Source organism: Diceros bicornis, chromosome 2 (assembly GCF_020826845.1).
Source record: "Diceros bicornis minor isolate mBicDic1 chromosome 2, mDicBic1.mat.cur, whole genome shotgun sequence".
Taxonomy (NCBI): Eukaryota; Metazoa; Chordata; class Mammalia; order Perissodactyla; family Rhinocerotidae; genus Diceros; species Diceros bicornis.
In genome coordinates this window covers 81,002,570-81,018,861 of record NC_080741.1, presented here as the reverse complement: position 1 = coordinate 81,018,861, position 16,292 = coordinate 81,002,570, and the positions used below count along the sequence as shown (strand labels likewise).

At 41.2% G+C, this 16,292-nt stretch overlaps 1 protein-coding gene and 1 long non-coding RNA gene across 3 annotated transcripts in view; one reads left to right on the top strand and one right to left on the bottom strand.

The window, feature by feature from the left end:
- The window catches only part of LOC131419046 (uncharacterized), a 319,591-nt gene that overhangs the window by 226,587 nt on the left and 76,712 nt on the right, over positions 1-16,292 (top strand). The gene's annotated exons all lie outside the window — the stretch shown is intronic.
- PDZRN3 (PDZ domain containing ring finger 3) overlaps positions 12,148-16,292 on the bottom strand; it is a 230,744-nt gene continuing 226,599 nt past the window's right edge. For both annotated transcript variants that reach the window (XM_058563691.1, XM_058563700.1), the window contains 2 exons: positions 15,616-15,732; positions 12,148-14,639 (listed from right to left, as the gene is read on the bottom strand). In XM_058563691.1, the coding sequence (XP_058419674.1) occupies positions 13,074-14,639; positions 15,616-15,732 (1,683 nt within the window). In that variant the 3' untranslated portion in view covers positions 12,148-13,073. The remainder of the gene's footprint in view (positions 14,640-15,615; positions 15,733-16,292) is intronic.

Genomic DNA, 16,292 nt, shown 5'->3' with positions numbered 1-16,292 from the left:
GAAGAAACAGAGGAATATGTTCCAAAAAAAAAAAAGATAAAACCTCAGGAAAAAACCTTAATGAAACAGAGATAAGTAATTTACCTGATAAAGACTTCAAAGTTATGGTCATAAAGATGCTTACTGAACTCAACAGAAGAATGGATGAACACAGTGGAAACTTCAACAAAGAGACAGAAAATATAAGAAAGTTCCAAACAGAAGTCACAGAGCTGAAGAATACAATAACTGAACTGAAAAATACACTAAAGGGGTTCACAGAAGACTAGATGAAACAGAAGAAAAGATCAGTGAACTTGAAGACAGGGCAGAGGCTATCACCTAATCAGAGCAGCAAAAAAAAAAAAAAGAATAAAAAAAATGAAGACAGCTTAAGGGATGTATGGGACAACATCAAGAAAACTAATATTCACATTTCAGGGCTCCCAGAAGGAGAAGAGAGAGAAAGGTGCAGAAAACTTATTTGAAGAAATAATGGCTGAAAACTTCCCTAACCTGGAAAAAGAAACAGATATCCAGATCCAGGAATCCCAGAGAGTTCCAAATAAGATGAACCCAAAGAGACCCATGCCAAGACACATAATTAAAATATCAAAAGTTACAGACAAGGAGAGAATCTTAAAAACAGCAAGAGAAAAACAACTTGTTATATACAAGGGAATCTCCATAAGACTATCAGCAGATTTTTTAACAGAAACTGCAGACCAGAGGGAGTGGCATGATATGTTAAAAATGCTAAAAGAAAAAAATTTCCAACCAAGAATAACACTCTATGCAGCAAAGTTATCATACAGAATGGAAGGACAGATAAAGAGTTTTTCCAGACAAGCAAAAAAATAAAGGAATTCATCACCACTAAACCAGCCTTACAAGAAATGTTAAAGGGACTTTTTTACGCTGAAAAGTAAGGGTACTAATTAATAACAAGAAAACATATGAAAGTATAAATCTCACTGGTAAAGGTAAATACATAGTATAGGTAGTATTAATCATTTACAAAGATAGTATGAAGGTTAAAAGACAAAAGTAGTAAAAATAACTGTAACTACCGTAATTAGTTAAGGGATACACAGGTAATAAGATGTAAAATGTGACATCAAAAACATAAAATATGGGGAGGAGAGTAAAAATGTGGAGCTTTAGAATACGCTCAAACTTAAGTTGTTATCAACTTAAAATAGACTGTTATAAGTTGTTATATGTAAGCCTCATGGTAACCACAAAACAAAAACCTGTAGTAGATACATAAAAGATAATGAAAAAGGAATCTAAGCATATCACTAAAGAAAATCATCAAAACACAAGGAAGAGAGCAAGAAGAAAGGACCAGAGGAACTACAAAACAGCCAGAAAAAAATTTACAAAATGGCAATAAGTACAATAATTACTTTAAATGTAAATGGACTAAATTCTCCAAACAAAAGACATAGAGTGGCTGAACAGATTAAAAAAAACCAAGACCCATCTATATGCTGCCTACAAGAGGCTCACTTCAGATGTAAGGACATACACAGACTGAAAGTGATGGAAAAAGATATTCCATGAAAATGGAAACTAAAAGAAAGCTGGGGTAGCTATACTTATATCAAACAAAATAAACTTTAAATCAAAGACAGTAATACGAGACAAAGAAGGGCATTAGATAACAATAAAGGAGTCAATCCAACAAGAGGATATAACATTTGTAAATATTTATGCACCTAACATAGGAGCACCTAAATATATAAAGCAAATATTAACAGAACTAAAAGGAAAAATAGACAGCAATACAGTAATAGTAGGGGACTTTAATACCCCACTTACATCAATGGATAGATCATTTCAGAAAATCAATAAGGAAACATTGGCCTTAAATGACATGTTAGACCAGATGGACTTAACAGATATATACAGAACATTTCATCCAAAAGCAAGAGAAGACACATTCTTCTCAAGTGTACATGGAACATTATCCAGAATAGATCATATGTTAGGCCACAAAACAAGTCTTAACTAATTTAAGCAAACTGAAATCATATCAAGCCTCTTTTCCTACCACAATGGTATTAAACTAGAAATCAATCGCAGTCATGCGTCGCTTAATGACAGGATACGTTCTGAGAAATGCATTCCTCATTGTGAGAACGTCATAGATTATACTTACACAAACCTAGATGGTATAGCCTACTACACACCTAGGCTATATGGTACTAATCTCATGAGACCACCATCATATATGCAGTACATTGACAAAAATGTCATTATGCAGTGCATGAGTGTACAAGAAGGAAACTGGAAAATTCACAAATGTGTGGAGATTAAACAACATCCTACTGAACAACCAATGGATCAATGCAGAAATCAAAAGCAAAGTCAAAAAATACCTTGAGTCAAATGAAAATGGAAATACAACATACCAAATCTTATGGGGTGCTTCAAAAATAGTTCTAGGAGGGAAGTTCATAGCGATAAATGCCTACCTCAAGAAACAAGAAAAATCTCAAACAACCTAACTTTACACCTCAAGGAACTGGAAAAAGAAGAACAAAGCCGAAAGTTAGTAGAAGGAAGGAAATAATAGAAATCTAAGGGGGATAAATGAAATAGAGACTAAAAAGATAATAGAAAAAAGATCAATGAAACCAAGAGCTGGTTCTTTGCAAAGATAAACAAAATTGACAAACCTTTAGCTAGACTCACCAAGAAAAAAAGAGAGAGAGGACTCAAATAAATCAGAAATGAAAGAGGAGACATTACAACTGATACCACAGAAATACGAAGGATTATAAAAGACTACTACAAACAATTATACACCAATGAATTGGACAACCTAGAAGAAATGGATAAATTCCTAGAAACATACAACCTTCCAAGACTGAATCATGAAAAAACAGAAAATCTACACAGACTAACAACTAGTAAGGAGGTTGAATCAATAATTAAAAACCTCCCAACAAACAAAAGTCCAGAACCAGACAGCTTCACTGGTGAATTCTACCAAACATCCAAAGGAGAATTAATACCAATCCTTCTCAAACTTTTCCAAAAAAATAGAAGAGGGAATGCTTCCAAAATCATTTTAGGAGGCCAGCCTTACTCTGATACCAAAACCAGACAAGGGCACAAGAAGAAAAGAAAATTATAGGCCAATATCCCTGATGAACATAGATGCAAAAATCCTCAACAAAATATTAGTAAACCAAAGTCAAAAATACATGAAAAGGATCATACACCACGATGAAGTGGGATTTATTCCAGGGATGCAAGGATGGTTTGACATACACAAATCAATCAATGTGATACACCGCTTTAACAAAACGAAGGATAAAAATCATATGATCATCTCAATAGATGCAGCAAAATCATTTGACAAAATTCAACATCCATTTATGATAAAAACTCTCAACAAAGTGGGTATAGAGGGAACATACCTCAACATAATAGAGGCCATATATGACAAGCCCACAACTAATATCATACTCAGCAGTGAAAGCTGAAAGCTTTTCCTCTAAGATGGGGAAAATGACAAGGATGCCCACTCTTGCCACTTTTATTCAATATAGTTTTGGAAGTCCTAGCCAGAGTAATTAGGCAAGAAAAAAAAAGGCATCAAAATTGGAAAAGAAGAAATAAAACTGTCACTGTTTGCAGAAGACATATTATATATAGAAACTCGCAAGACTCCACCAAAAAAAAACCTGTTACAACTAATAAGTAAATTCAGTAAAGTTGCAGGATACAAAATTAATATACAGAAATCTGTTGTGTTTCTATACACAAATGATGAACTATCACAAAGATAAATTAAGAAAACAATCTCATTTACAATTGCATCAAAAACAATAAAATTTCTAGGAATAAATTTAACCAAAGAGGTGAAAGACCTGTACTCTGAAAACTATAAGACATTGGTGAATGAAATTGAAGAAAACACAAATAAATGGAAAGACATTTCCATGGATTGGAAGAATTAATATTGTCAAAATATCCAAACTACCCAAATTTATTTATTTATTGCAATCCCTATCAAAATTCCAATGGCATATTCACAGAAATAGAACAAAAAATCCTAAAATTTGTGTGGAACCACAAAAGACTCCTAATAACCAAAGCAATCTTGAGAAGGAAGAACAAAGCTGGAGGCATCATGCTCCACGATTTCAAACTATCTTACAAAGCTATAGTAATCAAAACAGTTTGGTATTGGCATAAAAACAGACACACAGATCAATTAAACAGAATAGAGAGCCCAGAAATAAACCTGTGCATATATGGTCAATTAATTTACGATAAAGGAGCCAAGAATATACAATGGGGAAAGGACAGTCTCTTAAATAAATGGTGTTGGGAAAACTGGACAGCCAGATGCAAAAGAATGAAACTGGACCACTGTTTCACATCATCCACAAAAATTAACTCACAATGAGTGAAAGACTTGAATGTAAGACCTGAAACCATAAAATTCGTAGAATAAAACATAGGCGGTAAGCTCCTTGACACTGGTTTTAGCAATGATATTTGGGATTTGATGCCAAAAGCACAGGTAACAAAAGCAAAAGTCAACAAGTGGGACTACATCAAACTAAAAAGCCTCCGCAGAGTGAGGAAATCATCAACAAAATGAAAAGGCAACCTACTGAATGGGAGAAAATATTTGCAACTCATATATCTGATAAGGGATTAATATCCAAAATATATAAAGAACTCATACAACTCAGTAGCAAAAAACAATCCAATTAAAAAATGGGCAGAGGATCTGAATAGACATTTTTCCAAAGAAGACATATGGAAAGCTGACAGGCACATGGAAGGTGCTCAGCATCACTAATCATCAAAACCACAATCACCTCACACCCGTTAGAATGGCTATTATCAAAAAGACAAGAAATAAGTGCTGGTGAGGATGTGGAGAAAAGGGAACCTTTGTGCACTGTTGGTGAGAAGGTAAATTGGTGCAGCCACTATGGAAAAGAGTATGGCGGTTCCTCAAAAACTTAAAAATAGAACTACCATATGATCCAGCAATTCCACTTCTGGATATTTATCCAAAGAAAATAAAAACACTAACTCAAAAAGATATCTGCAACCCTATGTTCACTGCAGCATTTTTTACAATAGCCAAGTCATGGAAACAACCTAAGTGTCCAGTGATGGATGAGTGAATAAAGAAAATGTGGTGCACACACACAAACAAGAATATTATTCAGCCATAAAAAAGAATGCAATCTTGCCATTTGTGACAACATGGATGGAACTTGAGGGAGTTATGCTAAGTGAAATAAGTCAGAGAGACAAAGACAAATACTATATGATCTCCCTTATATGTGGAATCTAAAAAAAAAAGAAAAATCAAAGAAACCAAGCTTATAGATAGAGAGAACAGGTGGTGGTTGCCAGAGGTGGGGAGTGTGGGTTGGGTGAAATGGGTGAAGGGAGTTAAAAGGTACAAACTTCCAATTATAAAATAAAGAAATTATGGGGATGTAATGTACAGCATGGTGACTATAGTTAATAATACTATATTGCATATTTGAAAGTTGCTAAGAGAGTAAATCTTAAAAGTTCTCATCACAAGGAAAAAAAATTTTGTAACTATGTATGGTCATGGATGTTAACTGGACTTATTGTAGTGATCATTTCGCAATATATACAAATATCAAATCATTACGTTGTACTCTTGACACTAATATAATGTATGTCAATTATACCTCAATAAAAAAAAAATTGGTCAAATATAAGTTGTGCCCAGAAAGTACCACTTAAAACATTGCTGACTTGGAGTCCAGAGAGCAGGTATGCCCATGTTCTTAAGGGAACAGAGTCCACAAATGCTGACAACAAGGCCCAGGTCACACTGAAGGTAGGTCTTAGAAACTCATGTTTCCATCAGAACCCAACACCCTTTATCCTTAAGACTGCCCTAAAACCTAACGGGCAGGTTTTGTTTGTCCATTCTGGGTAAATGGTAGGCATTTGCGAAGCCCACCTTCTATGTCTTAAATAAAATGTCTTTTCCCTGCTTCTCAGAAAATGGGAAAGCCTCAATTATAACTAACTAGGATTTATTTAGCTCCTCTGTGCTTCCAGTTCATCGGCACTGAGAAACTTCCTGATGGAGTTGGATGCGTCGTGCCTTCGGAACCTTGTGGCCTCTGCCCACGACCCTTTGGAGAGCATTTATGGAAGGAGGAGCTGATTGGGTAGCAGCGGGGGTTGGACAACCCCCCTTTTTGATACGGAGTCACTCGCGTTGGTTCACACAGCAGGCCCAACTCAGGAGAGGTGTTTCAGAGGGCTGGCTAATCAAGGAAGCTGTGTGGCCCTGAAATTGCTTAAATTGCCTTCTTCATTATGCATTTGATGGGACCATTTCATCAGATGAGCTGCTCCTTTGGGGGGTGGTAAGAACTGTAGGCTTTAGCTGGTAAGGAAGGGAGGAGGCAACTCAACTCTCTCTAAGCTCCTGGTCTGTGTGTTCATGATGGCTGTTGGCTGATGGAGCCCTGGATAGGGAAATGTGCTCTAACAAGTGGTCAATTTGGTTGACTCTGCAGAAAAAAATTGACTAAGCTCATTAAGTTTATCATCTGCAGTGGCGTAGAAATGGAAAGCAACATGGTTATAAACAGATTTATCCCTGAGCTGGAAAAAGGCAGAGCACAAAATGATCAACATAGTTTATCCAGACTCTTACAGACTAAATGTTTGTGTGCCCCCCAAATTCATATGCTGAAGCCCTAAACCCCAGTGTGATGGTATTTGGAGGCTGGGTCTTTGGGAGATGATTAGATTTAGATGAAGTCTTGATGATGGGGCCTCCGTGATGGGATTAGTGTCCTTAGAAGAAGAGAAAGAGGACACAGCGAGAAGATGGCCGTGTATAAGCTGAAGAGAGAGTTGTCCCCAGAACCTGACTGTGCTGTCACCCTGATCTTAGACTTCCAGCTGCCAGAACTGTGAGAAATAAATTTCTGTTGTTTAAGCCACCCAGACTATAGTGTTTTGTTATGGTGGCTGGAGCTAAGACACAGGCATTAGGTATCTGCTGAAATATGAGCCTCTCCCAGAGTGAAAATTTACAAGCCCCCTGTCATGGAGACACTACCGCCCAGCTCAGTGATAAAGTATGATTAGAAAGAACTGGTTTCACTTTTCTCCTTAGCCATGTACCGGCTCTTTCACTTTGAACGAGTTGCTACCCTAAGTCTTTGTTTTCTCTTCTGCATACTAATCTCAACCATCTCATAGGCTATTTATGGTTAAGCAAATTAGCACATGTAAAACATTTAGCGTAGTTTCTGGCACGTTAGGTGCTCATAAATGTTGGCCATATAGAATGGATAGTTATGGTCAAGTAAACAGCTTGGCTCCTTCCTACCTCCTCAGTCTTATCACACACCATTCTCTTCTCCATTGCTTTCTGAGCTCAAGCTACATTGGCTCTTTTTTTCAAATAAGCCATGTCTCTCCCACCTCAGGGCCTTTGGCATACGCTGTTTCCTCTGCCTAGAATATAACCACTGTCTTTGCCTAGTTATCTCACATTCATCTGTTGGCTCTCAGCTCAACCATAACTTGTTTGGGAGACTCTCCTTGAAATCTGTGGCACTAGCTCTCTTGTCTGCCCCCTACTCTAACCTTCTTGACATTTTTAAAGTATTTGTGTGATGACTGGATTATTATTTTCTTTCCCACTAGACTGTAAGCTCCATGGGAACTCATTATGGCCCTAAACTGAGTGGACAAAAAAACGAGCTGAAACTGCTAAACCAAACCTATAATGTCTGGGGTGGCAGCTAAGGAGGAGGACTAAACGCACAATTCAACTTAATATATTTTTGAGAGACTCTAAGATCTAGGGAGTTTCATTTGGCTTTTGAGGATTTTGGCAAGACTCATTAAATTGGTAAGCAAGTTTAACTTTGCAATAGCCCCATTGAAGTAAGGATCGTTAATTCCCCATTTTTCATTTTAAAAAGATGCTGAGTGCACTGAGGTCAGTGTTCTGCCACTGAAAGGCAAAACCACGTTATAGGCAAATCAGGTGCCCCCCTGGACCGTGCCCTCTCAGGATTAGTTGAAACTGGAAGCTAAAGAAAAATGGATCATTTAAGCAGAAAAACCCATCTGAATGAAACCCAAAGAACCACATTCTGTTTTATAACTGCTTTAGGGGAAAATTCACTTTTTTGTGTGTGAGGAAGATCAGCCCTGAGCTAACATCCATGCCAATCCTCCTGTTTTTGCTAAGGAAGACTGGCCCTGGGCTAACATCCATGCCCATCTTCCTCTACTTTATATGGAATGCCACCACAGCATGGCCTGACAAGTGGTGCATTGGTGCTCGTCCGGGATCCGAACCCCAGGCTGCCAGCAACAGAGCGCATACACTTAACCACTACGCCACTGGGCCGGCCCAAGGAATTCATATTTAATCAAAACTGAAGACTACAGCGTTTGCCATGAGAATTCTTGCAGCTTACCTCAGTTTTAGTGATTTCTTTTTAATTAGTTGATGCTCCGCAGAAGTCCTAAGTGCTTGAAACAATCGGGAACGGGAATAAAAGTGGGAGTTGTGGTTGCTTATGGCAGAATTGTGTTTGCTTCCTTGGTTTTGGGCAATTTTGCTGACAAGTAACGTGTAACCTACTTCTAAGGCTACAAGTAGATAATTATTTGGTTAACTTTCATACTTCAGTTTATAATCCTACTTAGTTCTCCAACTAGTATTCTCTAGGCAGTGTATAGTCCAACCGCATCACATTTGTGAATCTTGCTATTTGGGAATGCCTGTTTTCATTTAAAAGAGAAAAGCTTAATTTGTGCCCAGAATTCCTATATTTTTATGCATTGTCATATGTTCTTGCTAGGAGAGTTGGAATACTTTGTAATTTAAAACTCAAAGGGAACTGAGTGATTTTTGCCTATCACTTTGAAGCAATTTCTTTTATTGTAATCGTGACTATGTTACAAATAGTAACGTAACCTGAACAGCCTTCGAGTTACTTCTTGAGAAGTAGATGGCGGCACAGTGATGAAAGAGAAAGGGTTTGGCATCAGGTGGATGCAAATTCAAATCACATCTCTGCATCATCCTGGCAAGGTTTTTTTTTTTTTTTTTTTTGTGAGGAGATCAGCCCTGTGCTAACATCTGCCAATCCTCCTCTGTTTGCTGAGGAAGACTGGCCCTGGGCTAACATCCGTGCCCATGTTCCTCCACTTATATGGGACGCCACCACAGCATGGCTTGCCAAGCATTGCGTCGGTGCGCGCCCGGGACCCGAACCGGTGAACCCCGGGCCGCCGCAGCGGAGCGCGCGCACTTAACTGCTTGTGCCACCGGGCCAGCCCCGTTGCAAGGTTCTTAATTGTTGATACGGCCATCGACCTCGCAGAACTGCCCCACAGATTTGGTGAGATTATGAGGTCAAATGTTTTGCACATACATGCCTGATAATCTCTGTATTGGTGCTATCTAATGGAAATATAATGTGAGCCACACACATAATTAAATTTTTTCTAGTAGCCCCATTAAAAAGTAAAAAGATGAAATTATAATTATTTAACCCAACATACACAAAATATCCTTTCAACATGCATAAAAATTATTAAAATAGTTTTCTTTTAGTACTAAGTCTTTGCAATCCATTTTCTCAGAACATTTCAATTTAGACCAACCATATTTTAAGTGTTTAATAGGCAGTTATGGCTAGTGGCTACTGTACTGGACAATGTAACACTGGATGATCAATAAATTTTCATTTCTTTCCCTTTGGATTCTAGAAATGGTTTAAACTTGAGTCATCTGGCCAGTAGAGTGGGTGCTATGGAGAACTGGGAATCTGTGCTTGTTCTGAAATTTATTTAGCTATGAGAAAAACAACTATTAACACAATGCCTGGAAGAGTGTAGGTACTAGGGGTGTGTTGAATTTTACTTGCCTTAAACAATATAGTTCTAATGGGAAAAGAAATGTATTCCTTGATACTAAAAATGGGCATTCAAATCAAATAGTGCTATAAGATGCAACTAAAAAAATAGTTTGAAAAATAAATCCATAGAGTTGTCATATTCAGTTGGTCTAAACTTGGGGTTTTTGCACCTTTAGAGGAGGTCCATGAATGGATTTGGGGGGGCATGAAAAGCCTCTAAAATTATATGCCATTTTTTTGTGTTATTATATGTACATTTTTCTGTGGAGAGAGAGAATCCACAGCTTCCGTCAGGTTCTTAAATGGGCCAAGGAAATAAAAAAGTGTGAGCAGTTTGGGGGTAGAAAGGCCTGTTGGTTGCAATGCAAGTTCTCTTTACCTGGGAGCTTGGGTTTCACGTCAATGAGAACAGAAGCTGTAATTGTCTTGTCGTCATTACCCAGGAAAATCCTTCAACTCGCCCACCAGCTCAGAAATGCTTGTACTCTAAGGCTCTTGGGAGCTCAGACTCATTGAAGAAATAACAGATTCATGTCTTCTGGCTTATGCTCACTCCAGGGCGTCCACTGATGAAATGTGTTTGTTTTTTGGCTGAGGGGACAGGGTTGAATGCATCTAAGTTAACTGTGCACATGATGGCTACCTCTCCCCTGTGGGTGGGGTGATAGGAGCTGTGGGAACAGGTGTTGCGTTCTGAATTCAAATCCCAGTTTTATAAGCCACTCATCTCCTTGAGTCTCCTGCTCACTGATAAAGTGATGTTTCTAAGGTCTCTTCCAATTCCTTTTAGGAGTTGATTTGCTGAATGAGATTTAGAGAACATCATATTACATTGCAAATTATGACCAAGTGTATTTATATGATAAAGTGATTTAAAACATAAGATGGACTTGAAGGATCTGGAATTGGATTTGAATGTGTTACTTTTTATTTCCCTCTACTTTTTCATAAGTGGCACAGGCTGAGCCCTAAACCCAGAGGCACGTGGGGAGCCCTGATTAGAAACCCCTCTGCTTGACTCCCATGTCGCATGACTGTTTAGGTTGGAGCTCTTGGTTCTTGCCGCCATGTACATCTGTCTGGCCTTTAATGAGAACGCACAGCGGGCGGAAAGCTATTTCCCCAAAGAAACTGCTACACTTATATCTGCCTTGCAGCAATTTATAATTCACCTGATCTGTTTGTTCTTTGTGAAACGTTATCTAGGAAGACAGGGTATGAGGTAAAAGCACTGGGGATGGAGAGCTTCTCTTGGGAGCCAAGGAGCCACTGCTGTTGGAAGTTGACCTTGGAGAGAATTGGAAAACCATGGCCCTAATAGTCCACCTTGTGCAAAAACTTCTCTTTGGAGGGTTGATTAACTTCTTCTCTTGGGAGGGTTGATTAGAATAATGTAGCAGAGGTAATTAACTTCGCAATGCCTGGTTCTGGAAGAGGTAATGAACAGACATCTTAATAGTGAGGAATAAGTATTTCAGCGTCTTCTTTTCAGTAAGTTGTTCTGTTGCAAGTGTGACCACTAATTAGTCTCAAGATTTTGGCCCCTCAAGGAGGAATTTTGGTTGGAATAGGTTCTGTGGGAGAAATCTATGTCTGAGATGCCTAAACACCTGGTCATTTTAATCAAAATTTCAGTTAGAGCAGCGAGTAAACCAAATGTCTGGCATCATGGCAAATGACACCCTTCCTAATCCTGTCTTTATTTTTTGTCTTTTCAGTGGGTACTACAGCTGAAATTGGTGTAAACAAACACTATAATTAGGGAACAATTTGTAGCAAACTCATTGTTTAGGATCCTGGGGGTTGTTGGAGTCTGAAAGATACCAGTTTTGAAGCCCACCCACTTTGGTGACCTTTGTTATTCTATGAAAATATTGTGTGATTTGCCGATGGATCTTAGAAATGGAAAGTTGGGACTGGCCACTCAGAGATGTTTGTTTGTTAGTTATTACTGGCAGGCAGTAATGGTTGCAGTAAACCAAAGAGATTTCATTGTAAACGTCGCCCCGATTGATAAACTTGCTCATAGTTAGTTATTCTTGTTTATAGGCTATTGGGCCAGGTTGAGGCTTTCTGCAAGGCAGTCAGTCAGAATGCAGGATTATATGGTAAGTTTGAGTCCTTATTTTTCACTGACAGACCTTGGTTTTACATCTGTCTTTGGGTTCCAGGCAGAATGAAGGCTCCGAATGATCTGACAGACTCAAATTCTTCCAAAGCAATGAAGGAAAAAATAAACACTGCAAAAGACTTTTATTTTATAGGCACCACTGCAAAATGAGGAATCACTTCAAAACATATCAAATAGAAAATAATAATTTAACTTCATTTTACTTAATGTTTATAACTAATCATGATTTTGTGAACTTGCTTGTAAAAGTCTGTCCCTTCAAAGCTACAAAGCAAAGGTTTACTACAGTGAGCACTTAAAATTCCACAAACCGTCTCCATCCACAACTTTCCTGTACATGCAAATTCTTCCAATGGGCTGCAATATTTGCAAACATGCTTTCAACTTCCATAAAGCTGCATGATACTTTGCTTTCTGTTACAACCTTTACACTCTCTTGGGAACTTGAACCAGAAAAATATTTAAATATGCTTCCCAATTCTAAATGCTGCTGGTTTGGTTATGTGTATTAAATTGTTAACCGCCGAGTTTGGTGGTTTTGAGTTAAGCCTTGACCTAAATGATATATTAATGGTCACTCATATGAAACACATTCGCAAAGTAACATTCTAAAATAGGGTTCCATTAAAAATACATACTGGCAGTTGTATTTGTGTTTTTGGCAGGAAAAAAAGCGTGTTTAACTTTTTTATATGAATATAGGTTAAACAAATTATTCTGTGAAAGTATGCTTAATAAAAGATCTTTTTGAAATTTAAACACTTTATGTAAAAGGTAACAAGTAAAAAAGTATAATTGCTATTTGAAAAAAGCATTGTTTGTTAACATTGCCTTCCCAGATAGATAGGTAAGGGTGGTTTTCTCCACTTAAAATAGAGCTCTGACGCCCAGAGTTGAAGAGTTCACCGATTTTGGCTATAAACATGATGACCGTATTTATCTTATATACAGAAACTTGCCGCATTGAACGAGGCAGGAATTTCTACCCCAATGGTAGTGTTCTCTTTTATGTACATAATGCAGAGTGAAAATTATACAGTAGTCACTGATAAAAAGGAATTGTATACTCTAGTGCCGTCTGGTGATTTTGTGCCGTGGGTTAAGAGTTCCTGGATTGTCATCCAATTATCAAATATCTTTTTATTCCTCTTCTTCATCATCTTTTTGTGGCTCAGTTCAAGGATGTTCATCTCCTTCCTGTCCTCGGCGGCTTGCTGCTCCTTCAGGCAATCCAGCCTGCTCTGCATCATGAACTCGCGCCTCCGCCTCTGCTCCTTGGCCTTCACCACGTGCTGCTTCCTCTCCTCCTTGCTCCAGTACCGGCCCATCTTCATCTCGCTCATGGCGTCGTCGTCGGTGGTCATGCCGCTGCGCTCCTCGCGGATCTTGAGCGCGCGCTCCCTCAGCAGGCGGTCCCGCACGGGCCTCTTGGTGATGTAGCGCGTCCCGTCGCTCCGGATCTTCACTTTCCACTCCATTCTCGGTTCCAACTGGCTGGCAGAGTTCAGGTCCTTGCACATGCTGACCAGGCTCATCTGGCTTTGTGCGTACTCCACGGCTGACTTCTGCTGGATCAGCTGCATGTAGCTCTGGTAGTGCTGGGCGTGGGCCGGGATGTGGGCGTGTTTGTAGGGCGAATGCTGGAAGGGCGACAGGTACGCGCTGCCCAGCTTCTGGCTGGGGGTGGGGCTCCCGCTGCCATCGCTGGCTTTCCTCTCCTTGCTCTCCAGGGCCTGGCCGGGGTCCAGCTCTTTAAGAGAAGGACTATAGTCCGGGGTGCCCACTTCGGGATCTTCCGTGATGGACAGCAGATTCTTTGCGGACGGCCCGTAAGCTTCCGAGGTCCCCACGGCCCCTTCGCTGACTGGACAGCTGCTGCCCTCTGCCACTCTCCTCAAGGAGTTATCGGGGGACATTTCCAGGGTGAGTGGGGTGCTCCGGCAGCTCTCCCCGGTGTTGTAGGCACTCGAGCTGTCCTTGTCGGATTTCTCGGGGAGCTCGGTGATGTCCGAGAGCTCGCGTCTGCGGACGTCGACGCTGGTGTTGTAGTTGCGGAAGCCGCTGTTGTGCAGCATCCAGGACTCGCGGTACTGCTCCTTGAGCTGCTGCATTTTGTGGGCGCGCACGATGCTCAGGCACTCCAGCTCGATGCTGCGCAGCTCCTCGTTCAGCAGCTCCAGCTCCTTGTCCACGCTCTCGGGGTCACTCTTGCTGGCGTCCAGGGGGCTGCTGGGGTAGTACAGGCTGTAGGGGCTGGTGCTCTTCACCTGGCACTTGAGCTCCAGGAGCTCGCGGAAGCGCTCGCACTCGTCCACGGGGATGCCCAGGTAGTCGGCGTCGGCGCAGTCGGCCGAGACGAAGGACTCATTGCTGAAGGGCAGGTCGCCGCTGCCCAGGGTGTCCTGGCTGCACGTGAGCTTCCTCTGCCCGGCCAGCGGCGTGGAGGACGCGGTGGCGTCATCGCCATTGTTCTCCTGCTCCGAGCTCTCGTCGTTGCGCGTGCTTTCGTCTGTCCGTCCCACACCACTGTCCTTCTCGTGCTGGTTGGACAGGATGGTGGCTGTATCTGTGGTTCCTCCGTCTTCTTCCTGCTTCTTCTACACAACAGAAAACAACAAACAGGCACCGTGAGGGAGGCCCAAGGTGCAGCCACCAAGTGTGACCTTGCCTTGTAGGACAAAGGTTTCTGGACAGGGCAGGCTCTCCATTTATTTATTTTTTTGATTTTATTTATTACTTGTCCCCCAAAGCTCCAGTAGATAGTTGTATGTCATAGTTGCCCATCCTTCTAGTTGCTGTATGTGGGACGCGGCCTCAGCATGGCCGGACAAGCAGTGCATCGTTGCGCACCGGGATCAGAACCCTGGCTGCCAGCAGCGGAGCGCACCCACTTAACCGCTAAGCCACGGGGCGGCCCCAGGCTCTCCATTTCTAAGGCTGAGGAGCAACATGCGCTATCAGGGCAAGGACAAGGGCCAGAGAATTAGCCAGACCTACCGCTAACTACCTGGTTGAGCCACTTAGCTTCATTCATCCTCAGTATTCCCACCTGTAAAATGAGGCTAATAGTCACCTTACCTGAATGAATAATTCTAGCTATTCTATGACCCAGGGCATGGGCAGCAGGAAGCATCTAGGGCCTTCCATATAAGGCCTTCTTTAGCTCATAAGGTACTCAGTGGGTTATGACGACTCTGACAACGGTGGGGGCACAGAAGGGAGTAAAACGGTGCTAAGCAGTTCAGGTTACACAGGGAATTGCCTTACTTTTGAAAACGCGACTTCAGTTTTCTCTGATCTACATTAATGCTGGCACATGTGTTTTCCAAACAAATATCAGGTCAGCTGTACCTCGGCATTATCACTCCACTTTAAAAGCCAAGCAGCACTCTCTTGGCGGGGAGAGTATCAGCTTGCGGCTCACGAGTGTGCCAAGAGAAAAGCACTTGTTTTCTCGCTGCCTTCCAGGACGGTGGGTGTCCGATGGTCTCTAGCATCAGGAAGGGAGATGGAGGGAGCAGAATTTCCTCCAGCTCAGAGCAGGGAGGGCAGAGGGCTGGCCATGGGCCTTACCTGCTGCAGCACGCTGGCCGTGAACTGCATGGCCTGGTGGTGCTGCTCCTCTAGCATGTCCATGTGCAGGTCGTCCAGGTAGTCGTTTCTGTCATCGTCCATCCAACCCTCATCCAGCTGGGGAGAAGCAGAAGCCAACGTATGCCTCAGAAGAGACTACTTTTGCTTTCATTTTATTTATTGTTTTTAAGAAAGGATAGTACCTTGGGGAAAAATATTTTTAGGGCTCCCTCCAGGAGTCATCAAAATGCAATCTGCCCGCTGTTTTGCTACACATCAGAAGACTACTCCATCCTCACATTAAAGAGACCTCCACCTACACCACGTCTGGGAAAGGCGCCAGTGTCCCGCATTTTATTTCTGCAGGGTGAAGCTCTTTCATCCACGTTAGCTACTTTTGGTCATGCAGGCCACCTATGTAGGGGTCAGGTAGACCCAGCCCTGCCCACACACAAGTTTAGCAGGCCTCAAAGAAAAACCACTTTCCGTGCAGAAAGAGTTCCTTCTGACAAAAAAACAGAGGTCTGCTAACTAGCTGTTTGGCTTGGGCAAGGCCTCTTACTTTATTAGGCCCTTCTCTTCCTTGACTGTAAGAGAGCAGACTATTCAGGGCTTCTGAGGTCTACAGCCCATGGGCCAAATCTGGTCTACTGTGTGGTTTTGTTAAAAAAAAAATT